The sequence below is a fragment of the Leuciscus leuciscus genome (genome assembly GCF_965113295.1).
Source record: "Leuciscus leuciscus genome assembly, chromosome: 5".
Taxonomy (NCBI): Eukaryota; Metazoa; Chordata; class Actinopteri; order Cypriniformes; family Leuciscidae; genus Leuciscus; species Leuciscus leuciscus.
In genome coordinates this window covers 18223376-18250425 of record NC_138729.1, presented here as the reverse complement: position 1 = coordinate 18250425, position 27050 = coordinate 18223376, and the positions used below count along the sequence as shown (strand labels likewise).

The 27050-nt window shown below is 37.8% G+C and overlaps 1 protein-coding gene across 4 annotated transcripts in view; it reads left to right on the top strand.

Moving 5' to 3' along the window:
- The window catches only part of col27a1b (collagen, type XXVII, alpha 1b), a 117940-nt gene that overhangs the window by 35970 nt on the left and 54920 nt on the right, over positions 1 to 27050 (top strand). For all 4 annotated transcript variants that reach the window (XR_014205902.1, XM_082168893.1, XM_082168894.1 and 1 more), the window contains exons 6-12: positions 2601 to 2654; positions 3452 to 3505; positions 20576 to 20620; positions 21669 to 21722; positions 22853 to 22897; positions 23854 to 23907; positions 24818 to 24862. Coding sequence is in view for 3 of the 4 variants with exons in the window: in XM_082168893.1 (XP_082025019.1) it covers positions 2601 to 2654; positions 3452 to 3505; positions 20576 to 20620; positions 21669 to 21722; positions 22853 to 22897; positions 23854 to 23907; positions 24818 to 24862 (351 nt within the window). In the remaining variant the exon portion in view is untranslated. The remainder of the gene's footprint in view (positions 1 to 2600; positions 2655 to 3451; positions 3506 to 20575; positions 20621 to 21668; positions 21723 to 22852; positions 22898 to 23853; positions 23908 to 24817; positions 24863 to 27050) is intronic.

The following is a 27050-nucleotide window of genomic DNA, read 5'->3' as shown; positions in this document are numbered from 1 at the left end:
TAAACTTATTAGTGAATTCCACAAACTTAAAGAAGATCACTAAGCATATAGGGTTTGAAAAATTAATCTGAAACACCTGGTTTTCGACCACAATAATTTACCAGTATGGTGTAGGGCCTCCTTTTGCTGCCAATACAGTATCAGTTTGTCTTGGGAATGACAGATACAAGTCAAGAGTACGTTTGAACCATTACAGTACGTGCACATGGTCCTCCAGGATGGTTCGGTAGTCCTTGGCAGTGTTGCGCCCATCAAGCACAGTAGGGAATGCCATGATATTGCAGCCCAAACCATCACTGATCCACCCCCGTGCTTCACTCTGGGCATGCTAAGCCTCTTTAAGGCTTCTTCACACTGTAACTCCCACGGATGTGGAAAAGACAGTGAAGGTGGACTCACCAGAGAACAATACATGCTTCACATTTTTTGCACTGATTTACACTGTTGTCCCCAGTGAAACCAACATTTAGCACTGGCACGAGTGAGGTGTTCGAGGTGCGCGTTTAATTCTGCAGTGATTTGAGCAGCTGTGGGTTTATGTTTTTTTGGATGGGTTAGTACATGGACATCCCTTTCAGACAGCTTTCTCTTGCGTTGACAGTTACTCCTCGTCCTACATAGTGGTATGCTGGCATTACCCTGAATACCGTGGCTCTTGATACACCTTGTCCTGGTCACAGTAAGCCAGCAAGACACGTAGCAACAATTTATCCTCTTTTGAACTCTGATATATGTCCCATTATGTAGTGGATTGCAATATGTTATGTGCAGATGTGCTATTGCTCTGCTAATTCAACCTTCACACTCTGCTCTTACTAATGGAATGTAAAATCAGTGAAATATAGGCGTTAAAGCTCCAACTCTAAATTGGCCAGTGTTTCAATTTCCTTGTCCAACCTCTATACATGAGCTTTGATCTACTCAATGGCTTCAATTTATAAGCCACATGTGCTTTAATTAACACGTTAATAAGTGCATTTATTTATTTATTATTATACATTTTTTTTACAACAGTGATATCACAGATAGTTTATGTATTATTTTATAATACCTAGAAAGACCAAAAAAAATAAACATACTACCACAGTACTACAATAAAAATATGGCTACTTTGGGACCCAAGAGAAAACCAGTCACTCTTCCATCTACATTTAGCAGTTGTAAATTAAAAGAGAAACAATAAAATCATGAGTAGCTGAATTCTGATGAACACTGGCAAGAAATATAGGATGATGTATGAGTTTGACGACATTATTGGACCTGTTTATTTCCATTCATGTTTTTCACAGTTGTTCATTTTACCACATCTGGCTGCTTGTGGCAGTCTTACGATAGACCAGGAGAACAAAGATCTTTCTTAGCCATATGAAGGCGAGCCCAAGTTAAAATCTCCCTCTTTTTACTATTTACTGCTTTTTACTGTTATTACTGCCAAATGGGACAAAGATGAGACAAAAATGACTGAATGAGACCCACAGAATTAACACTTAGTTGCAGTATATTTGTTGTGGGATTCCAAGCAGGCGTTTCTCTCTGAAATAGCAGTAAATTTGTAATTCATTGAGCAGTAATTCATCAACTGATGTATTTTTTTTGTGTGATAACTGGCATATCCAGACACATGGTGTAGACAAGCACGCTTTTGGCTTTTAAGAGCCGAGGTGTCTGAATCGCAGTGTTGGAATGATGTTGTACAGTCTCTGCAAAGTATTGGTCTCCTGAGTCTTCCACAACCAAATTCAAAACTGACTCGCAAGATTATACCATGCAAATTCATCAAATGATGTATAAGAGTGTCAGAATTCAGCTACTCATGCTTTTATTGTTTTTCTTTTAATTTACAACAGCTAAATGTAGATGGGAGAGTTACTGGTACAGATTTCATGGACATGTTTACACTGTTACTTGATTTGCATAGTTTTGTAAAACGGCTGCAAAAAAATAAATAAAAATGAATGAATGAATGAAGCATTGAAAAAAAAAAGTATTAATTGAAAAATTATCCTACTTGGATTAATTGGAGAAAATATATATTAACAGTTATAGATGTGTTTAAAACACAGCCATAAAGCATGGCTTCATCCCATTGCCTGAAAAGGCAGAAGAATGTGTTGTGTGAACCCCAGTGTCATTGGACAGACTTACTGTAAACTTTTTCTTCAAGTGTACATGGGTCACTGTCTTGTGTAAACAACACTCCTTTCCTTTGCGAGCCTTCATTACTCTTATCCATGTAGACTATATAGAAACATTCAGAGAGGAATCCTGTTACAGTCTTCTGTTTGGAATGGGTTCCATACAGGGGTCACAGTAACTCCCCAGTAACCTCCTCATTTCCTTTGTGATGTATGCTTTATTTACAATTGGCAAAACAAGGGTGAGTGGTGTGTCAATGTAGGCAGTTTGTAAAGTCTTTTCATTGAAAAAGCCTTTTAAAACAACACTCTCTGTGTAACATTTATTAAAGCTTTGGTTAATCTATACACACCTCTTTGTAATATTTTAAATTTTTCCACAAGTAGTAGTTTGGATCCCTCACAGATATTCTATGTTATTGTAGTTGTTAGTTGTATAAGTTGTTTGTCTTCTGTGCGTTACAGGGAAAAAAGGGAGACCCTGGAATCTCACCTGGCAGAGCACCAAATGGAATAAAGGTATGTGTTATCATATCCCCCATTATTCATTATTTAAACATTTTATTTATTACAAGTATTGTTAATAATGTTCATCATAATGTTCTTTAGCTTATGTATGTGTTTAAGTGGTTGCAAAAAAAAAAAAAAGTTGTGTTGTTTGCAAACATTTTTCAGTAAAGATACAATTATGTACGTTTATGCATTTTTCAGCACACTGATTTCTTGAGAAATGTGACAGAACCTTACCTTCTGTTCTTTTTTTCCTTTATTCTCTGATAAATAGAAAGTTCATTAGAACAATATTTATTTGTACCCTTTGTATCATTCTAAATGTTATTTAATGTCACATTTGATCAATTTAATGCATCCTTTACTGAATGAAAGTATTATTTCCTTTCCAAATAAAATTTTACTGACCCTGAACTTTTGAAAAGTAGTGTGCAGTATATCAATGTGTTTATGTCCTGACAGATGGAAGATGTTAATAAAAACGATATTCCTCTCTTATAAGTTTTCACAACTGTATTTTAAAATTTTGTCAAACTCATGAAAGTCAGCGTTCATCGTGAAGGTTCTCTTTCTATATTTCACCTTCTCAAGACAAGGAAAACACAGAGTTAGTGTGAGAAAATGGAATAAGAATGAGATTACATCCTAACATATGTTTTAGTTTTTATAAATTGTAAGTTTTGTTGCCTGTTCTGTCCCAGTATTCAAGAATCAGTGAGCAAACAAGCATTATGAATTGTGTGGTGAAATGTTAACATTGCCAAATTTACCATACCAGAAGTAATTTTCAGCATCCTCCTTTATAGGGGGACCCTGGGATATTAGGGCTACCCGGACTACCTGGTCAAGCTGGTCGGAAGGTAAGTGGCATTCTTTGATTCATCTACTATAGGGAGACTCCACCAAGGTCACGTCACAGAACGGATCCAAGAGTAGTTCCCAACCCAGATGTTTGGAATTGTTCAGCACACTTAATTTGCAACAGCAAATCATTATGTTTTCCAGGAAACATTATTGCTTTATCAGCCGATGCTTGAAGTAATCCCTCACATGAAATCATATCACGGCATATTCTGGATGGCAGTACATCAGTCCAACTCAGTAAATGTGAAACAGGTTCTCGAACTGTGAACTAAAATCAGTTGTGTGAAATCCCATTGGAAAAGGTTCTTGTAGAAAAATTCCCCCTGCTTTTCTGGAGAGAAACCCAATTTGTTTCAGACATGTCCAGCTGACCTTGATGTCCTCAAACACTGCTGTGAATGGGATAGCCAGCGCATGACCTCATTGTATTCCAATTCCAAGGGAAGTCTGTGGAAAATTCCTTGTAAAATAATGTGGTTTACCTCCATGTAGTATGTGTATTTTATTTTAAAATGTGCTTTACTGAACAGGACCAAATAGGTGTCATTATAGTGCAGCAAAAGAGGTAAATGGATAGCAAATCAAATGAAACGACAGCACTTTGGCCAGGGCAGAAGGCCTGCTTCAAAACACTCATATTTCCAGTGAACATGTACACAGTCTACACCGCTCAGTCTAAACCGCTCAGTCTACACCGTTGAAATGAAGTTGACTCTGCCAGGTCCCCTTACTAACACTTACAGCCATTCTGCTACAATCTGTCTAATGGCAAATTGGAAAGACGTCCATACTCACTTACTCCAAATGGGAAAATGTGCTATTAAGCTTTTAAGAAACTTTCACAGATGAGCCAGAGTGACATTTTCTATTGGGTTTAAGAATTTGGCATACAGTACACTGGCATGATTCTAAGAAGTAATTGAATGTTCTGTTGAGTTGCACATGCAGTCAAACAACACACACAAAGAGACCCACACATGCACATCATATTACATCAGCAGTTTTACATATATTCAGAATCAATGGCATTTAAAAGTGTTTGTTTGAACGTTTGGATCAAACGGCTCTCTGAAACATTGTAAAATAATGGAATTACCTGGCATTTTCTCTGCCTCCATGTGTTTCCAATCACCAAGCCGCAGAAAAAAAATTAAAAGCTGGTGGAAAATAGTTGCAGACACTACTTGTGCTGAATTACTGCTGGCAGCACACCAGAAAGTTATTCCATCCATGGGTCTTGGCCAGATACAAAATCTTGTAACAATAAAACTAATGAAAAAAAGTAATACTCAAATGTACTGTAAAGTAACACATGTACAGTTAGTAGCACTGACACATTTGGTCATATGAGCAGGTAACAATTGGTCGGGATTGAGTTATGCTTTTAATTCCAAAGTAGTGAGCGATGTACAGTCTTTTAGTCCTTTCAAACTAGGGATCAGCAGATGTGGACTCTGGCACATCTGGACAGTGTGTTGTAATAGGACAAGCGTAGGCTACTAACGTCTGCTTGGAGATTGTGCTGCTCCACCCCTTCTATTTCTCACTGAGGTTCACTGGGACCCTGTTGGCAATGGTCGTTTATACACCGTATTTGTCATTTGGTGTGTGTAACTATTTCATAGACCCAAGCTGCGAATGGTGAACTGCTGCACGCAGTGTATATGTTAGAAATTTGTTTCTGTGATGTGTCCTGAAATGATTCCTGTAGAGCTGACTCCACTTCATTCGTCATTACAAGCTCCAGATTCCTTTCTTATTACTCATATTCCCACACTCAGCTGTTCTATGCTCAGTTGCCCTTACTTATCAAAGTTCTCAGACATTGTTGAACCAGTTTTTGTTTTCGAAGCAAAGCATCTAAGGCAAGCATCACCATAGCCCCTTTCACACAGAGATTCCGAAAAATACACGGATAAAGTGACCCGGGATTTGACCCGTGTTCGTTTTATTTTGGTTCATTCATTAATTTTGGCCAGTGATTTTCCGGAATCAGAGAGTGCGTTCACACACAACCCGTAAAAATCCCGTAAAGACATGTGACATCGATGTGACTTGTAATGTCTCAGCAGCGTCTTAAGTTTGCTTATGAAACCACGCTTGTGCATTTTTTTCTCTGATTCGATCATAAACTTGCGCATTACGTACCGTTTCACTAGCTGGCGAATGATCCCGGCTTCAGCGTCATCACTACGACATGGCATTATTGCGGCTTTTGTTCACATAGCGCGCGTTCCGGGACTGAACCCGGCAATTTTACTAGGTCCCCAACCCGGCGTCGATGCCGGCATCAATCCCGGGTCGTGTTTGTGTTCACACAGAAGGCGTTCTGGCAATTTCGCTCTGTGTGAAAGGGGCTCATGATTTTTGCTCCTAATCGGGTATTAATCGGGTAACTCCTTACCCTAATTATTAAACTGGTAACACTTTACAATAAGGTCCCAGTAGTTACGTTAGTTAATGCATCAGCTAACATTAATTAACAATGAACAATACCTTTGTTCCCATATTAACTGATCTTTGTTAATGTTAGTTCATTGTTACTTCATGTTAGCTCAGGTCCATTCAAAATGATTAACAAACACAACTTTTTATTTTAGTAATGTATTATTAAATGTTGAAATTAACATTAACTAAGATTTACATGCTATAGAAGTATTATTAATTGTTAGTTCATGTTAACTAATATAGTTAATGTTAACAAATGGAACCTCATTGTAAAGGGTCACCCTTAAACGTTTGTGCTACAGAAGTGAATGACCTCAAATTGTGTGGCTTTTTGAGTAGAGGTGAGCAAATGCTTTTGTTTGTGATCAGACTCACCGATTTTGCTTGCTGGACTATAAAACGGGCAAAAAATCCCATATTATTTGGTCTAGTTTGCTGGCTTTGAAGCTGGTCAGGCTGGAATTTCATCTATATCAACTGAAGACAAGTTTAGTCTGGTTTTGAGGCTGGTTTGATGTGTCTCTTTTAAGCATTAAACACCTTAGCAGCTGCATGGCAACACCCTAGCAACCATCCACAAAATCCTAGCATTAGGTTTTGCAAAATAAACTTTGTATGGGCAAACACCACTTGCGTTTATGAAATTGTAAAAATATTGACATTAAGGCCAATAAGAAGTCTGGGACTAAAAACACCTGGCGCTTTTTCTGAAAATGGGTAAACCATAATTAAACCCGTACAGTACTGGAGACAAGAAGAACTGCTACTCCTTCACCATGTGCTGTCATTATGTGGCATGGTTTAAGCTAAAAACCTTGCAGAATTGAAAGGAAATAAGCCTTAGGAATCTTTAGCCTTAGGAATTGGCTGAAAATAAATCTCAGACAGGGATAAAACTGCTATAAAACAGTTAACATCACATTCTCTCAGCTAAAAAATGTAGTTATTTTTCTTTCCTTTTTAACTGGGCTTTTGAACACGCCATTCCCTGCCACCTGTCTGGGCAATAGGAATATGTTCGCTCAACATCAACAAACTCAAGACTTTCAACCACATCTGTTACCGAATATCAGTCCCATAGATGTCCTTGGTTGTAATAGCATAATTATATTAAGCTTCATTCTTTGCTAATCCCTGTCACAGATTTACTGAATGAGAGAAAAAAGGGCCAGCTTCTGCAGGAAAAAAAAATACTTTTGCTTTTACTCAGCTAGAGGTGAATGACCATTTGGGAGCAAGACTGTCCTTTGGCATCGACTGTGAAATGGAACTAGAACAAGCTGCGTTTTTTGGAATTGGAGGCATCCATTCATAGTTACCTGGAAGAGGATCTGTGTCTGCAATAGTGTAAAAAAAAGACACTCTCGGGTCAAGAGAGGGAAAAAAATATGATATTTTTTTCTGTAGCTAAGGTTTACATAAGAAAAATAGTACAAAACAGTCAAAAGGAGACAGATACCACAGACTATCTTAGACTATGTTTGTTTTGGACCAAAATTAGAACTGTCAGATGTTTCTAGAGATGAAATATATCAAGTCTAAATTGAGTAAGTGCTAAGCTATCTTGGCTAATTTAGTAGCGCTCGATATCAACAGCAATCACAAGAAGTTAGTGATTACATTTATTAATCAAGGCAAGGCAAGGCAAGTTTATTTATATAGCACATTTCATACACTATGGCAATTCAAAGTGCTTTACATAGAAAGGAATAAAAATAATCACAAAATAAAAGCAAGGAAAATTAAAACAGTTATTCAAAATGCTTTACATAGGAATACAAATTTTACACTATGGCAATTCGAAGTGCTATGCATAGAAAATAAGCACAAAATAAAAGCAAGGGAAATTAAAACAGTTATAAAAGGAATGAATAAGAGGTACATAGAATAAACTTCTCATCTGGCAAAACATTGGTGTATCTTATTTTGCATCTTTCAATTTCCCCAATTAAAGGTACTCTAAGCGATATCACGCGTTTTTTAGGCTGAAACATTTTTTGTCACCTACAGCAAACATCTCACTATCCGCTAGGTGCCTGTCCCCTGAACACACTGTAAAAAAAACGTGGTCTCTGTAGACACCACAGGCTCCACAAACGGCAACAAAAACAAACTGGGCCAACCTGGACCACAAAACATAACAAACAGTGTTCCAGCCAATAACCGACAATAATGATTTGGGGGTGGGGGGTGGGGGTTGGGGGGTTAGGGGGTTAGTGGCGTGCACATGAAGGGGGGTGTGGGGAGTGGAGGAGAGAGAAGCATGAAGAGGGAAGTTAGCTAGAGGAGAGATGTCCTTACAACGACTTAGAATTATTTTATCTTGAATTTTGTTTTGGCCGACACACGACCAAAGAGACGACGTTCCGATGAAAAAATAACAAAGAAGAGGGAAAAGTAGTAGGAACGCGTGAAGTCCCGAATTCATGACTGTTTCAGGAAGCACGGAAGGGAGGGGAAGGGGACGGGATGAGGAGGAGGGAGGGTCGAGCTAGCTTCCGTTTTGTTTGACAATACTTCGAACGTCAACAAGAAGTGACGTCACCCAACATCGCTTAAAGCACCTTTAAGTGGTTTATGTTTCTCTCTTAACCAATTCTCAGTGCCATTTGAGTTCAGTTTAGAATCAAAAGGAAGAATACAGTGCAGTCAGTCGGACGTACAGTGGATACTCCCATGATGCTCAGTCTTTTCTGAAATAACTCTGAGGGCCCTATTTTAACGATCTGAAACGCAAGTGTCAAGCGCAAAGCGCAAGTAACTTTGTGGGCGGATCTCCGGCGCTGTTGCTATTTTCCCGGCGGGATAAATGCCTCTTGCGCCCGGCGCAAATCTAAAATGGGTTGGTCTGAAGTAGCTTCATTATTCATAGGTGTGGTTTGGGCGTAACGTGAAATAAACCAATCAGAGCGACATCTCACATTCCCTTTAAGATCCGGCGCGCTTGTTCTAAAGCGGATTCCTATTATAACGGTGGATTTGCCAGGTGCGCGCCAAGAGTGGTTCACTGCCGAGGAGACCGACGTTCTCGTCAGGGACGTTGGGGATGGAGAAACCCACCCAAATTAACTTCGGTTAAACAGGCGTATGATAATTTGGGTAAATGTGTAAGTTAGATGTATGCTTTTATAATAAATTGTCTGTCTATCTATCTATCTATCTATCTATCTATCTATCTATCTATCTATCTATCTATCTATCTATCGTAATAATGTATGATTTGCAAAAATGAAAACTGCTGCTTCTGTGTAGATGAGAGAATCAAAGTGCGCGTTGTGCACACGCCACATTGATTATGGCCAAGCATGCGCCCTTAAAATAGCATATGAATAACATGCGCAACGCGCCACTGACTTTAAACAAATTTTTCCTGGTTAGTGGCGCAATTGTTTTCTAAACCTGCAAAATAGCATGAAGGAACGTTTGCGCCGGAACACGCCGCCTCTTTGCGCTGAACCGCCCCCGGGAGCGCAAGTGTATTTCTTAGTTAAAGGAGAACTCATTTTTTTGTAAATTTGGAGTGCTGTCAGTACAGAGAACAACGACAAAAATCGGTGTTGCCTACACCGTGTTATCCTCTTTTTAAAATTTGCACCCTGTTGACTTCAATGGGGCACGTTTTAAATCTGCTTTTAGCCTCTTAACATCCTTGATGTGTCATTACAAGTGCACAGCCATGTTAGATGATTCATTCAGAGTGAACACGGGTGAATCTGACTGCAGTAGATATGAAAGATATGAATAGTTAATTCAGCCAGCGCACATACCTGTATTTTCTTCCTGTTTTCGGTCGAAGTCCACAGTAGTCGATTGTCGAGTTCACGCGCGTGATCATAGATACTAAACCTATGCGCGTGAACTCGACAATCGACTACTGTGGACTTCGACCGAAAACAGGAAGAAAATACAGGTATGTGCGCTGGCTGAATTAACTTCATTTTTATTCATATCTTTCATATCTACTGCAGTCAGATTAACCGCGTTCACTCTGAAGGAATCACTCACAATGGCTGTGCACTTGTAATGACACATCAAGGATGTTAAGAGGCTAAAAGCAGATTTAAAACGTGCCCCATTGAAGTCAACAGGGTGCAAATGTTTAAAAGAGGATAACACGGTGTAGGCAACACCGATTTTTGTCGTTGTTCTCTGTACTGACAGCACTCCAAATTTACAAACGAATGAGCTCAATGTTAAAATTGACCGGAATTCTCCTTTAGTTAACCGACGTGCTTCTGTGGAGGGAAAAGTCCGCTTTGCGCGGGTGCAAAATAGGAATGATACATGCGTCGGTGTACAAAGTAAATTGCGCTGGGTGCAAGATAGGGCCCTAAATGTCTCTAGAGAGATCAGTTTTCACCTCAATTGAAAAAGGTGAGCACTCACAACTTGCTCACAAATTTGATCATAATCAGCAAAATCGCAATGCTGAGAATATACTCAGTGAATTTAGTTATCACAACCGTCTATTCAGTGTACTGTTATATCTGTAGCCGGAGCCATCGGCCCTGTATGGTGAAGACTAAAATGAGACAAAGAAGTTACTGGTCCTAAATAAACTAGTCCAAAAAAAAAAAAAAGGTCGTTTAAGCTTCTATCGTTTAAGGTCTGTATTATTATTTTAAAGACTTCTTTAAAGTCATTCAGTTTTACTTTGAAAACATTTACAAATTGCCCTCTAAATGTATAAAGTCTGAACTTCCTGTAACATGATTTCTTTTAACATCTCCATGTTTATGATTTTCAACTGAAACACTGTGCTTTACTATAAATAGCTTATATCACTTATGACACAGGCTTTTAGCTGACATTGAATAAGAGAGATTCTGAGGCATTCAGGACTGGTACACTGCACTCTCATAAACTTCTAACATCAAAATTGATCTACCATCTTTTAACTCTAGCCCAGCTTAAGGCATCTTTGCCAGAAATGACGTGTTTTCAAATAAACATAATTTATATTTATTTTTGCAACTCACATTTGTTGGAGTCATTAATTTTACATCAACCTGTATTCATCAGTTCACTTATAAAAAATATTATTATAGATATTTCGTTCAAAAGGATTCCCTTAAGACTTCAATATTTTGACTTGGTTTTTATTTCTTGTTCTTTCTGAGACAAAAACTTTAAAATCATCATATTAAACACTGATCTACTTTCAAACCCACATTAACACCAGACATTTCTGTCACTTTATCATTTTCTCACCTTCTCAGTGGCCATTTACAGTAAAACACTCTCTGTCATCTGGTGGCTGTGTGTCAGTCTCAACTACAGCAGCACACACCTTGCCTACATTTTGATCATTGTGAGCTTCCTAACGGCTCCAACTTACTGCACACCCTTGAAGCAGTGTGTCCCAATCAGGAATGTAAACAGAGACACTGATAAGCAGTTCTCTGTATTCTTTTTACAGTCCACCAGTGGCAGATTCAATCACAATAGCCAAATCATAATCTTCATCATTATCATTGGCAGAACATAAATTTTCATAAGCTGCACGGAAATGCTCAAAATACTCTAAAGGGTTTTCACAGAGTTTCTGTTTATCTTTAGACACACTTGTCCAAGGAAATGATCCCAACCCATAATTTAATTTACTTGCTTTTTGTAATCATTGTAAGCAATACAAGGCAAAAAAAAAAAATATTTCAGTTTCTTTCTCTGTTCGTAGCCAGTCAAGTTGTTGTTTATCTCGCCAATCGTAATCAAAATCCTGACTACTCATTCTTTCTACCCTTAATTTCTGCAATTTTTTTTTTTTTAGAAAGTCAGAGCTTCAGAGCACAGCTGCTTACAGCGTTTTCTCTCTTCTGTCTCACTATTTGTTTCAGGACTGTTCAGGTTACTGATCAAGTTACTAAATTTGTCTGCCATATCTTAATCACGGTTCAAACTCACCTGAAGTTATTGCAGAAATGGAGGCGGCGATCTTTGAACAACACAGCTTGGCTTCTGTGTGATGAAACTGCAAAGTATACTCCAAAATCACAGTTACATATACTGGTCCACGGCAATTTGGGTCACATTTTTTTTCTCTCCGGATCGTTCCTGATGCATCCCTGGCAAACAACCCTGTTTCTATTCTATTTTTGTATTTCTAACTAATAGAATCAGTTTCCCAGTGGGGAAATTTTAAATTTTCTAAATGCTGCTGAGATACTGTTAAGTCTGTCTGCTGCTCAATTTCACCATCTTTTGGGCTTTGTATATTTTATTTTATTTTTTTTTTGTCTGCATGAAATCGGATTTTTACAAATCAAATTTGCATGTGTCTTGATCTCTGATTATTCGATTTCAGGCCGTTTGGAATTCGGCATGTCATGCACAATGTGCCATACAGCTGTGCCCACATTCACTCATGTTTACTCACTCACTGAACTACTGTACATGGCATTCATTATGTTGTAAATTGTGAATAAATAAGGTAAGCAGAAACAGATCATATGAAACTATTGGTGATAGTGTAAATGTATAGTGGTGGTGATAGTGTAAAAGGTGTAATGGTGTTTCACAAACTTCTAACCGTATGAAAATGTAAACATGATGGCATGAAATACATTGGACAAAAAAGTGCAAACATAGAAGGGAGACTTTACCTTCTAAAAGTCTACCACATGCATACGCCATCATACATGTGCTCAGGCTAGAGATAATTGCTTCCTTTTATTACTTTCTCTTTAGCTCACACATCTGGGATTTATTTGTTCTCTGTTTATGCATGGCACAAGCATAAGCACCAATGGCAAGACACATTCCTTTATTCATGGCAATGGAGACTGGTCCTGTTTCCTTCTCTGACTCTTTAGTTCTACACTAGGGACTTCCCTATCCTTATGTAATCTATTTCCATAGTTTAGGGGGAGGAAGGGCATTGTTCATTGTCCGCCGCAGCAGAGCACTCAGTTCCAGTGTGGAGATCACAAGCCCGTGTGTATGCATTTAACCTGTCTTTGATCGCTTGTGCCAGCCTATGATTTGTTTTGTTTACTTTGAAGTGTCCTTGCTAATTAGGTTTCTGTGAGCAGTGTTTTGTAAGGAGATTTGCCCCAGCAGGCACAGATAAACACAGAAAACTGTTGATGAAACAGTTGGCAGACTTGGCACTGTCACAGAAGCTGTGGATAGAACGTTCTCTTAATCACACACAGTAGCCTCAAAATGTATTTGGATACTGAAACCACACTTAGAAATGTATGAATGTCATTGCATTATGTAAGAAACTATCAAACCAAGTGGTATGTGTTACTTATTTTGAAGAAAGATTAAAAAAAATATATAAAAAAAATTAGTTAGGTTTTGAATTGTTTAATAAAATAATAGATAATAATAGATCTACTAAAAAGACCATTTGGTTAAGATCATGAAAAGCTCTGGCATTATTTGTTTGCAAATTTTTTTTTTTTTTTTTTTTCTAATATAATTGAATTCATGCATTTTATATGTCCAAAATGCTTTTGGGAACACTGTAAATATATATATATATATACGTATTATGTTAGGGATAATGTAGAACGAGGTGGTTGTTATACAACCCCGACAGGCTGATCAGCATCCCGACGCGAAGCGGAGGGGTCTTGAATCAGCCTGAAGGGGTTGTATTCGCTATAACAACCGCCTCGCGCTACATTATCCCGCTTATTACATGGCTACCTACCAAATAAATCAATAATTTGACACAAAATATTGATTTAAAAAGGAGTTAATTGATTTAAAACTATTGTATTGCTTCCGCTAAAGAAAATAGTCCGTTCCGTCTCTACGGTTAGAATCCTGCGTCCATAGCAACGCTCTGTTTTTCATGGCAACGGTGTGTTATACTTAGCAGCGGTCTGTTATCAAGAAATAACAGACCGCATTCTACAAATCAGAATTCAACCGAGCCATGTAGTAAATATATATATTAACTCTTCCATTCAAAGGTTTGGGGTCGGTAAGATTTTTTAAATGGTTTTGAAAGAAGTCTCTTATGCTCAGCAAGGTTGCATATTTCAAAATAAAGTAAAAACTTTAATATTGTGAAATATTATTAAAATTTTAAATAACAGTTCCCTTTCGAGGTAACTTCTACGCTGCGTCAGCTGCTGACGCTATGGTGACGTGCCTTCGTGGAACCCGGTGTCTGAGGCACGTGTACAAACACGCCATACAATGGCGACGCAGTGCGGTGATGTTGCAAGGTGCGCCTCAGCGTATAAGAAGGTCACCTGAGAACACGTCGCCCAGGGCAGGACCCTGGGTTTGTGGTTACATTTGGGCCCTATACCTACACCACAAATGACCTCAAGAACATCATATTGAGTATCACAAAATACACAAAAATTTAAATATGCTTGAGGTTCATAGAACAATTAATATGCAACTTGCCTATCATAATCAAAGTATAGATGCAATATTAAATAGTCGTTATATAACACAATAAAAACAGGATCTGCTCTCTCTCAGTTGAGAAAAGATCAAAACCCTGAAATAACACTGAGCAATAAAGCCAGAGATAGTATTATAAAAATGCATTGTCATATCTGTGTTAGATTCTTAAATTCAATTAATAAATTAAATCAGAATAAAAATACACTGTATGTCTACAATCAAATGAAATCACTATCAACAAAATCCATACATAGATTTTACATAAATTATATTAAGAGATTAAATAAATATAACGTTTTCATGTAGGCTAGAAATATTAAATGATTGGAAAAATGAAATAACGATAATAGGCTACTAAGAAATTAAATTAAACCCGCCAGGTGGTGGCAAATAAGTGAGTTGAATCCTTACAGATTCATACTTTATTTATAGCCTAATTGAATCATTTAGGCTACTAATCTGAGGAACAAAACACTATGATACTCGAAGACGCAGCGATTCTGCTGTATGTTCTATTTTTTTAGCCGCTTTTCGTAGGGCCGAATGTTACGGTTCCAGTTGTATTTTTTACTTGATCTTGGCTAAGGGCGCTATTTGAGTGACGTAAGCACAAATTAATAATACAATTAAAAGAAATATCTGATCATCCTCCATAACGCAGTCACTCTTTACATCTCATAGCATCTGTAAACTCTTGTATTACCATGGCAACGACTGGCACATTTGTATTACATTCCAAATAGCTCCATTATCAGCGCCACAGTGGAAAATTAAACCATATCCGTACTGGCTGGGCCGGATCAGGACCGAATAGAATGGTTAAGCAAAGAGAGCGGTTTGGCCAGACGGTGGAAAAGCGGCTTTTGATGGAGCAAAAACGGCAATGAGACGGGAGATGCGCTCAAAACTCTTCAGATCGCATAATTTAGTGGAACATTAATATAAATTGTCATCCTCTGTAAAGAAATAAGGCATGAACATGAGAATTTATCGTTATCTTTCTAGTGATGTGGCGCAATGGATAAGACACATGCCTTTGGTGTGAGAGACCCGGGTTCGAATCCACTGTGAGACACCAATGTGTCCCTGAGCAAGACACTTAACCCCTAGTTGCTCCAGAGGCGTGCGACCTCTGACATATATAGCAATTGTAAGTCGCTTTGGATAAAAGCGTCAGCTAAATGAATAAATGTAAATGTAGATGTGCACTCTTTTGGACTGTAGCCTTAATGGAGCTGTTTAACCCTCTGAGGTCTGAGCTGTTTTCTGGGCCATGGAGGTGTTCTGACATGCTCTGACATTTGTGTTTTTTTCTGTTACTAGTGACATTTTCATGGCTAAAGTCTGATTACACTGTATTCAGCACAAACTCTGCTACAATAATATATCAGCAGCATGTATGTAAAAGTTTGTAGTTTTGAGATAATGACATTTATGCGTGGTTTGTGAAAATACAAAAAAAAATTCTCACTGAAATAAGGCCATGAAACCCATACTGATTATTTCTTCACAAGACTTTTGAAAATTGTATGACATAGCCTAGAATATTTGCTCCAAAACTATGTGAAAATCACCCTGACTGCTCATTCAGATAAGACAATATATTGATTTAAAATTTCTAAGACGTGTTTTGTGTGACAAAGCCATATGCGAAAAGGCGTGATCATCTCATGAATATGTAAGGTTTTAACACCTGAGAAAGACAAAGACACTCCCCTAACTGCCCTATTAGGAGCGATCAGGCCCTGTCATTCAGAGCAACCTTGCACAAAGAATGAGGAGATTTAAAAAAGAATGGCTTATAGATTGTTTGGATTTATTTACAGCACAACACAATCCAAAAATACAAATGACAAAAGAGCACATTGAAAACAATGATCCAAAGACAGAGACCTTTGTGCCATTCCTAAAAACATTGTACATACCTTTAATTTCCAAGGTGTTTGATTTTCACTTTACCATGTTCATGTACAGAGACTCATGTGAATGTTGAAGTCAGCAGGACTCAGTTGCATCTGGTCCCTGAAAGAAAAAAAAAAAGAAAAAACTGTGAACATAATGATATCAAGAGAAACTATAGGGCTGCACGATTTTGGGAATAGATTTTAGATTTTTCTGGTTAAAATTTCTTTTTAAAATTCACAGAATACACACACACACACACGTTTCCAACAATATATAATGAACACCAGGTTTGTTGTGCCTTGTAGGCATAGGCTACGCAGTGCTGCATAAAATAATAATAACAATAAATTAAATCTTCCAAAAGATTTCAAGAACAACTACGCTAGAGAAAAATATATTGATTATCATATGTTACTTCAAATGTTTCCATTCGTTATGATGATATGAAATGAGATAATAGTAAAAACATAAAGCCTAATGTTTGGTGCATTTTTCCTTTCAAACGCAATCGCGCTCCAAAATATGATACATTAAAACCCACAGCGCGCTCCAAAATATGATATTCAAACCCACAGCGCGCTCCAAAATATGATACATTCAAACGCCATCGCGCTCCAAAATATTAAACATTATGGTTATACATATCTATGTTTGAGCAGATATCCACAAACAGTATTTATCAGGAAACACGGGTCTAAATAGTATAATATTCACCATATACAGTATCTAGCAACAGTTCAACTGCAATGTGAAGTTTATGCAACAATACCATAAACTAATAAGTAAGAATTTCTTACCTTACATCTTTCTTGTCTTCAAATCGCGTTCTTCTTCTTCTGAGTTAAATCCAATGTAAGCTCAGACGTGTCTTCCAAACTCGACGAAAAGCAGAGACTTGTGAAGTGTTTTGGTGTTTTGTGTTTGAGGTAACGAGGGCGTTCGCGTTCCATGTGGAGATTTGCATGTGAATCTCTTTTGCGCGAGTGGGCGTGTCGAATTAAAAAGTAATTAGCAAGCGTTTGAGATACTGGACATCCTGTTGGTTTTATACAAATTACTTAAACAGAGAATATTTGTTTTCAGTTTGAATCCGATCATTTAAAAGTACAAACTTAAATGTTTATAAAGGTAAATGGCTCATAAATGTGTGAGAAGTATTCGCTGAGTTTTGTTTCAGTTTATAGACGTGCTCAAGAAAAAAAAGTTCACCGCGACGGAGAGGCAGAACGCACACCCTGTTTATTTTCTTTATTTTACAAAAGCACAATGTTTTGATTTGATTGTAAGTGGACACATACAAAAGTAGAAATATCACAGATAATTTTTTTATATTTCTTTTTTCTGTATAACCATAAATGACGGAGTAATTTAAGTTTATGTTGCTGCAATGTGAAAAAAATCCAGCAAAACGCGGGGGCGCGTTTCTCGACCTCAGAGGGTTAAAGTAGCCACGTGATCACAAATTAATCAGAGCAGATGCGATTCAATAAGTGTATCCTTCTTTTATGTGAAATAATTATAAATACCAGTTTATGCAGTTTGATTATGGCCTCGATCGCAGTCGTAAACTATTAGCTCCGGCTGGCCGGTTTATAGCCCTCGCGCGTACTGGCTTGACAGTGGAAATGCGCCTAATAATTTCTGACTGGCATATATGGTAACTGTACAAATCAAATAAACATAAACAGGTATAGGTGGGGCCTCCTACAGGGCGGGGCCCATGGGCTGCAGCCCAGTCAAGCCCAATGGTAAGTCCGTCCTTGACGTCGCCTAAGAACCGATTCTTTGTCTTCAGGAAGAAGTATTTTTGAGTGCTGTGTAAAGATAGCAGTGTGTGAAGAAATTATAGAAGGTAAGCAGAATAATGGCAAGCAGAAAATTCAAGTGCCGTGTTCCTTCCTCCGAGTAAGATAAAGCTGACCTCCTTGATCCCCTGTTTCGCCATCGGGGCTGTTTGGCACTGCCACTGAGACAGTGGTGGACAGGTTTAGAGAGGCGAGAATGCAGGTGGTTCCTTTTGGAAAGTATATCCCTCACCGGGGTTCAGGCCCCTACTAAGTTGTCTACGCCCTTTCCAGGAATGAGTTCCTAGAAATAAAGCAGAAGACGAGTGTGGCTGCCCGGCCTCCCCCTCCGAGGAGTGGTGGGAAAAGGCGGCCTTTCTTCGAGTGTCTCCCCTCCCCCTCTAGCTCTTGTGGCTATTAGTAGGGCTAGGGCATCTAAACGGAGGTTGGGCCCACTCCTCACCCAAAGTGTGAGCTATAATTCTTACTGTGTCCCAAAAGAGAAGGCTGTTTTGGTTGCAAGGCCCACTCACCCACTGTAGTTTGTTAGCATGGTGTAGTTGGTATGGCATCCCCATAGCATCAGCAGCTGATGCAGCATAGAAGTTCCGTCAAAAGGATAAAGGACCTCTAGGGTTACGCTGCATTGCGCTGCCATGCTTCGGTCATGACGATACGAATCTGATTACGTGTTCTCAGGCCCCTTTCTTATTCGCTGGGGCGCACCTTGCAATATTTTCTCACTGCACCTGCCATTGTATGGTGTGTTTGTACCAGTTCCTCAGACACCGGGTTCCGCGAGGCTGCATCCCCATAGCGTCAGCAGCTGATGCAGCGTCTCTTTCTCTTTTTCAGGAAACTGGGGTTACATATGTAACCATTTCTATTTGAATATACTTTAAAATGTAATTTTAAAATGATGAATTTTGGAGCTCAAGGAAAAAAATGTATGTGATTAATTTTTTTTCAGGATTCTTTAGACAGTTCAAAAGATCAGCATTTATTTAAAATACAAATATTTTGTAACACTTTTAATCAGTTCAATACATTCTTGTGTCACGGTCGTATGTTTTGTGTTCTAGGACCAGTAGCATGCACAGACCTCTGCTGGGTTCCAGGGTGAAATTACTTTCCTGGGGACACCGCAATACGACCGAAAGGGCACTTTACTATTAGTGATTAAAGGGGCAGGAGCTCACGTGTAATATTGTGTATTATCCCTTACGTATATAATGTGTGTGTGTGAGTAATACTCACAATGTACATCTTATTTCAGAGAGCTGAATCTTACCATAGAATTTCCATTCCTCTTCTTGAATTCTAGTCACTGGAAGTTTCCTCTCTGTTATTGTGATTCCACATTGCCGAGCCAAGACACATAACACCACATGACTTTTCACTCACTGTGAAGGTGTCGATGATGTCTTCATTACTTTTACAGTCCCTATAAATTTTCATAGAAGGAGAAGTTCTTAAAGTGGGTACCTCTGCACATTGAAGATTGAGTTTCATGAATGTTTATCTTGCATTAAACCACTGGTCCTTTTGAAGAGCTCCATAGGTTGATTCTGATTTGTTTTGGAGATAATATTTTTGTTCATTGGTTCTTGTTCTTCTGAAAGTAATTGTTCAATAGAAAAGTCTGTTTTCACATACTCACCAGTCATTACAAACCTAAATACAAAGTACATTTTCTATGAAATGTCTTGGTTTCAACGGTTTTGACCGCAACACTAGCAATGGCTGTGGTGCCCTCTCAAAATTAGAAATAAATAAAAGTAAGTGCATGACGTCCCTCGTGACACCAATTGCACAACATTTTCTTTTTCGCTTACGAGAAATTTGTAATGAAGCAGTTGCAGATGTAATGAAGCAGTTGCAGTACATAGTTCAGTAATGCGGAAAACTCTCATAAAAATAATACCTGGAGAGGTATTGCTACCAAATAAGCATGAAACGCCATCTTCCTCTCATTATGGGCTGATATGAGAGTTAATTGGCCTGTCCCCAGACAGTTTAACCATCTGCTCAGCTGTTAATGAGTTGGTATTGGTTTGGAAGTGGTTTGCTGTTGGTGTAGAATCTGTTGATGTGCGCTTTGAGACCTGCTAAGTTTCTCTACATTTATTACTTTTCCATCCTTCCATCCTGGGGACATTGGTTAACCGCTGGGATTGTACATGGTTTCACTTTGTTCTTGTGATTGAGCTCATTGGCAAACAAATCAAATGCAAAGGCAAATTTTCATCACATCATGTCCAAAAAGAATGAAATTGCTTGTGTAATGAGAACAAACTGTTAGCCTATGGTCATTTAATAGCAATTCGCGGAAAATTATTCACTTCCTTTAGAATGACTAAAGTTCAGAGATCATGATACATTTTCTGCTGCCTCTTTATGTGGAAACCCCCCAGGATATGATTAAGCACATGTTTGAGAAGTGACTCCCTTAAAGGCACTTTATCCTTGCTGTAATTTTACCTCCTCTTGTTTGACCTCCAACTATAAATTATCATATCCTTTCGCAACACTCAGTCTCTCTTTCTCTCTGCTTAGGGACAGAAAGGCCATCCTGGTCCCTCTGGTCACCCCGGAGATCAAGTGAGTTCCCATTCACACCTTTTTTTTTTTTTTTACTTTCCACAAGAGGAGAATTAGAGGAATTAACAACTATGACTTTTACATCCAATACCATAGTACACTCCACGGGCCATATTACAGAAAAATAATAAAGGTGCGGTCACATTTTCCATACCTCTGCAAACTTTCACAGCCCAAATCCATTAATTTCAAGGGGAATCAACATGACAAAGTATTTTGTCTAATGGCATTTTGGTGGCAAAGAAACTTCCCTACGTAAATTTTGCATCTGGTTCAAGTTTGCAAGTTTGCTAGCTGGCAGAATAGAATTTTTTTTCATTGTCATTATTCCCGAGTAGACATTATTTCATTCACGGAATTTTGCCACATCCGGTGATGGTCACACTTTCTTTCGGCCAGAAATGTAGAAGTTCATTTAGAACTTCTCAGATTTTCTCAGACTTTTAAGACTTAAGATGGGATGTTTCTGTAATACAGACCTAGATTACTGGACAGAATCACACAAAAGAATAAATGCGTTCTTTTTTGTCACATTATTTTGTCACACAATTAATGACACATAAATTACACACTAAGCGGTGGACACAGAAAACTAGAAAGACACTGAAAATATGATTTTTTTTTTTTAAGTTGAGTTTTGGCAGCATCATTCTGTCTGACACTTGATGGACTTTCCTCCCATTTCTAGCATTGAATGAATTTCTGTAATTTAGAGTTGTTGAGTTATAGTAGTATAATAATATTTAAAACGCTTTCATTATTGTTTCATAATCTCATACTTCTGTGGTGGGTCCCACACGCTCTGTATTTGTCATATTGACATAAATGGCAACACATGAAAAAAGACTGAAACTATTTACAGACATGCATAAAAATAACATGTTGTTTTAATATAAATGCTTTTTACTCCTCTCTCTTCTCTCCATTATGCTTTTTATCTTTCTTTTTGTTTGTTATGGCTCTCTACAAGAAGAGCTTCCAATGCTAATGACATATTTATAGTAATGGATTTTTTCCTCTTTATATTTTTTATTCTCTCTCACCGCAGGGAGAAAGAGGACCGGATGGAAGCCCGGGTGCCAAAGGTTATCCTGGCAGGCAGGTGCAGTAAATCTTCTGTTGTGCTGCTGGCTTGCACAATACTCACAGATACGAGTATAATGAGACTAGTAGCAAAGTGTCATGGCTTGTATTGGAGACTAAAAGAGCTTGCTCTGCCAATATGACCCTCGTTTTGACATCATTTTTGAGAAATTAGAAGGGTTTTTGGAATTAAGAGGCACTGAAAATGGATTTTATATTTTGAGCTTAATGTGCTAGCAGTAAAATAATCATTTTTGGGGTGCCAAAGGCATGAATGATTTGGAAAAGTCATTTGCAAAAGAAAATCCTCCCCTTTTTTGATAGATTTTCTCCCACTGCTGAGCTTACAGTAAATGTAATTGGTGGAAATTATTAGATCGGCCCCAGCTTTTCTTTGTGAACTACCAGATTTACTTATTCTGGGAAGCAACAACAACTACAACAACCTAATAAATGTTTCTGGTAGCTTCTAGTCTTATATACCTTTACCATTAGGCATGTTCTAGAAAATCCTATTGGAATTTAGTTTTTCAGCTGATATAACTCTTTAATGTTTCCTTAAAGGTGAAGTAAGCGATCTCTGAGAGACACTGTTGTCGAACACTAAACAAACTATTTTGTTAATATTTGCTAGATGTGTGTGTGCAGAAAAAAATGTGTTAGTCATGGCTGTGTAAATAGGAGATAAAAATGGTCACACTTTAGATTAGGGTCCAATTCCCACAATTAACTAACAATTAACTATGACTTTTACCTCAATAAACTCCTAATTACTGCTTATTTAGTAAGGTAGTTGTTAATTTAGGTAGGATTAAGAGATGGTCATGTAGAATAAGGCATTAATATGTGCTTCATAAGTACTAATAAACAGCCAATATCCTAGTACTATGCATGCTAATAAGCAACTATAGTTAATAGTGACAATTGGACCCTACTAAAGAGTGACCAAAAAAATAAAGTGGATCTTTAATTCACTTGGCCAAGTTAGACTAGAGCACTAGATCATATTTGCAAAATTTCAACAGCATAAATCTGTTTGGGCCTCCATAAAATGGAAGTCTTCATTTTGTGATTCCAATTCTGTAGGCACAACATTATTATTGATCCCATTTGCAGGCATGAACTATTGCATTGTTTGTGTTTTTGTAGGGTTTACCAGGGCCTATAGGAAATATGGGACCAAAAGGCACACGGGTAAGGGATGGGTATTGTTTTATTTTTTTATCAGAAATAATTTCAACTGTGTTGGCTATAAATTGATCATTATGTATTCACTGAGTAGAGTTAAGATGTTTAGCATTCCATGTTTGCTCCTACTTATAAATTTGCTTTATAAATTTGAGCATTTATGTTCGGAAAGTTTTGTAAGGGCTTCTACATATTTGGTATTGAAAGCTTGTTTTCCAGTTTGGAAACTGTGAAAGGCACCAGAAAAGGAAATGGTTGTAGACATTTAAGGATCAGTTATTGGAAGTTGTTTTCATTATAAAACCTCAGAACATCAGCTCTGAAAGTATACTGCTCTCAGGGATTTGTCAGATGGGTTTTACATTATAATTCCTCTAAACTTTTAAAACCAATTTGGTCTTGTAAAGTATATGGCAGCAGTGTACATCCGAAGTCTTTTCTCTCTTGTTATTCTTTTTATTCTCTGCCTTTTTGCCAGAAAGATTTTATTTGTGTGTTAGTTGGTTCGTTTTTTTATTTTTATTTTACTGTATATATGAACACAAAACATGATTTTTATGTTAATGTTTTAACATTGTTATATTTTTGTAATGATTTTTTATGTTGATTTATTTATTATTATATAATAATGTGCATCATCTCATGTTTCTTTTGTCTTTTTCCCTTCGTGATTTCATTGTATGTTCATTTGTATTTACCTTGTGACCCATCCTTAGCCATCCTGCTGAAGGCAAGCGTGATCCCTGGTGTGAGGGTATGTGCCCTTGGACTACATCGTGGAAGCCAGCACCATGCAGTCCATGGGCATATACACTTGCCTCAAGGCCTAGATCTTCACCGAGCGACCACTGTCCTCAAAAGACCTTCGCAAGTCAATCTGCTGTTTAGCAAGGGATATTTGGACCATATAACTCTAAAGTCTCTCTGTTTGTTTCTTGTCTTCTTACACTCCCCTGGTTTAGGGCTTCATTGGAATCCCAGGCGTCTTCGGTCTCCCTGGACCTGATGGAGAAAGAGTGAGTTTTGCTGTTGTTTCTGCACTTAAGTTTTTGTTTTTTTTCTAATTCTGAAAGTTGTACACTGTTCAGAATTGAACAGCAAATTGAATTTGAATAGAATATAAATATTTAAGTGATACAGACAGAGAGTCCAGACATAACAGTCTTATATCTGTTTTATTTTACATGGAGCGGGTCAACCCCTCATGGGCACCGCCATATTGAAATTAGCCATGTTAAAAATGTTTACTTTAAATAGCGCTTTCAGTTTTTACAAAGCATAAGCATACAAGTACATCTGAACACAGCAAACAAACCAAAAAATACTTTTTTCATTAAAAGTCCATTGATGTTCCCTGATGTCTTTAGTAAAATTGTATGGCATGATGGAGATGTATAGTCTTGGTTTTAGTTGCCCCAAGAGGAAATATTACTGGAACAAACCCCCACACTATTACACATGCCATACATGTATCATTATTCCTTTCTAATGGTGGCTTGTAAATCAAAAGCACTTGCTTTGAATAGGAAGCCTGGTGAAAGGGGCACGCTCCACTAAAAACACAGCAATCCCTCTTCAAAACAGTAGTTAGTCTCAGTTCTCACAATATTTGCTCAGTAACCTCAAGCTGGTAAATTCCGACTTTGTGGAAATGGCAATATAAGCCCCCGTGAGCTGGAATATGGCCTGCTGCAGATTAGCCAGGTCATGTCTCCTATTTTCAAGCCCAGAGGGACAGAGTTCATAGAGATCAGAGAGACTCTTTTGTGTTCAGAAGAATAGAAACTAAAGACCTTTCAGCATTTACACAGTCTGTTACATACACTGGGATTGGGAATCGATTAATTGCTTCTTTTTGTTTGTGCCATTTCTGTCTCTTTTTACCTGTCTTTCCTTGCTTTCCCTCTCTCTGCTGTCTCCTCTTAGGGTTTACCTGGTGTTCCTGGGAAGAAGGGCAAGATGGGTAGGCCGGTAAAGTTTTCTCTCACCATCCTCTCTAGACAACCTCTGAATGACTTGCCTCTGTGTTCATTGATTTGTGACCCATTCACACTGTCTAAAAATGTTTGAGAGAATTTGATAGAAAGACAGACAGATAGATAGATAGATAGATAGATAGATAGATAGATAGATAGATAGATAGATAGATAGATAGATAGATAGATAGATAGATAGATAGATAGATAGATAGATAGATAGATAGATAGATAGATAGATAGATAGATAGATAGATAGATAGATAGATAGATAGATAGATAGATAGATAGATGAGTACTGTGCAAAAGTCTTAGGCATGTTAATACCCCCAACCATTTCCAAACATTCTTTTTGCCATTAATTGTAATAATCCAGTGAGATTTGTGTATGCACAAGGAATCTGACAACAGCCAGGATGATCTGATCTCACCATCATCAAGTCCGTCTGTGATTACATGAAGAAACAGAAAAAACTGAGACAGACTAAATCCAGAAGAACTGCGGGAACGTCTCCAAGATGCTTGAAGAAACCTTCCTGCAAAGCTACAGTACTGTGAAAAGTACTGGCACTTGTGTTAAAATGCTGTAAAGTGAGAATGCTTTCATAAATAAAATCACAAATTGAATTTATTTATGATTTAACTTATATTAACTAATTCAAATCAATATATGGTGTAACGACCCTTTGCGTTTAAAACGGCTTTGGTCCAGGTACACTTGCGCATAGTTTTTCAGGTAGCTTTGTAGGAAGGTTTCTTCAAGAATCTTGGAGACGTTCCCGCAGTTCTTCTGGATTTAGTCTGTCTCAGTTTTTTTCTGTTTCTTCATGTAATCACAGACGGACTCGATGATGGTGAGATCAGACCATACCGGCTGTTGTCAGACTCCTTGTGCATACACAAATCTCACTGGATTATTACAATTAATGGCAAAAAGAATGTTTTGAAATGTAAACTAATATTTCCTACTGACACACTACAATAGATAGATAGATAGATAGATAGATAGATAGATAGATAGATAGATAGATAGATAGATAGATAGATAGATAGATAGATAGATAGATAGATAGATAGATAGATAGATAGATAGATAGATAGATAGATAGATAGATAGATAGATAGATAGATAGATAGATTGATAGATCTTATAGATCTGGCTAAATACTACTGAATTACCACTAATTATTAGCAAAGGTCTTTACCATCTATACACCCATAATCATTCTCTATTTACCAAAATTATGTTGGTCTGCATATTTTATTTTCAAAAGAACTAGACATTAAGATTTCAAGCTCATCTTTTTCCAAAACAACTACCAATTATGCGCAGTTCAAAGCACAAACGTGGTGCCAAGCACAGATTCATCTGTTCTTAATAAGAAGTTCTCTAACTCTGCAGTTCTGTTTGATAGGCAGCACATGCCCCTCGGCCTTAACTTACTGTTTGCCTTGTTGGAGGACCAAAAAAAGATCTCCACACAGTGCAAGTGTTGACTTTGGCTTTCAGACAAGCACACGTTTAGCACACAGTGGAGTGCGACGTCATAGCTCTTGTCCTCTTATATAACGTAACAGTAGATAGAGGGGAAACAGCGCTGTCAGCGAATCCCTGCCGGTCCTCCTCTTGCTTCTTCTGGCTGTTGCCAGTGCAAGGAAACACTCAGCCATGGAATTTCCTGCAGAGCTGACAAAGACGAGAACTGAGCTTGTTTCTGTGACTCGACATCAGGCTCTGTTTTCACAAAACCAAAATTCAGTGCAGCAGCCATATGCCTTTTTATTAGTACTTTTTTATATGTTGTTGGGATTTTTTTTTTTTTTTTACATTTCATATAATTATCAATGTTTGATACAGCTGTACTGGTTAATATATTTTTGTGGAAACAGTGATAGTTTTTCCCCTTAAAATATATATATTTTGTAACATTATAAATGTCTTGACTAATATGACTACAGTTGTGGTCAGAATTAATGGCACCCCTGGTAAATATGATCAAAATGGCTGTACAAAATAAACCTGCATTGTTTATCCTTTTGATCTTTCATTCAAACAATTTGCAAAAATCTAACCTTTCATTGAAGTAAAAGAATTGAAAGTGGGGGGGAAATCACATTATGGAATAAATGTTTTTCTCCAAAACATTTTGGCCACAATTATTGGCACCCAAATATTAGTGCTG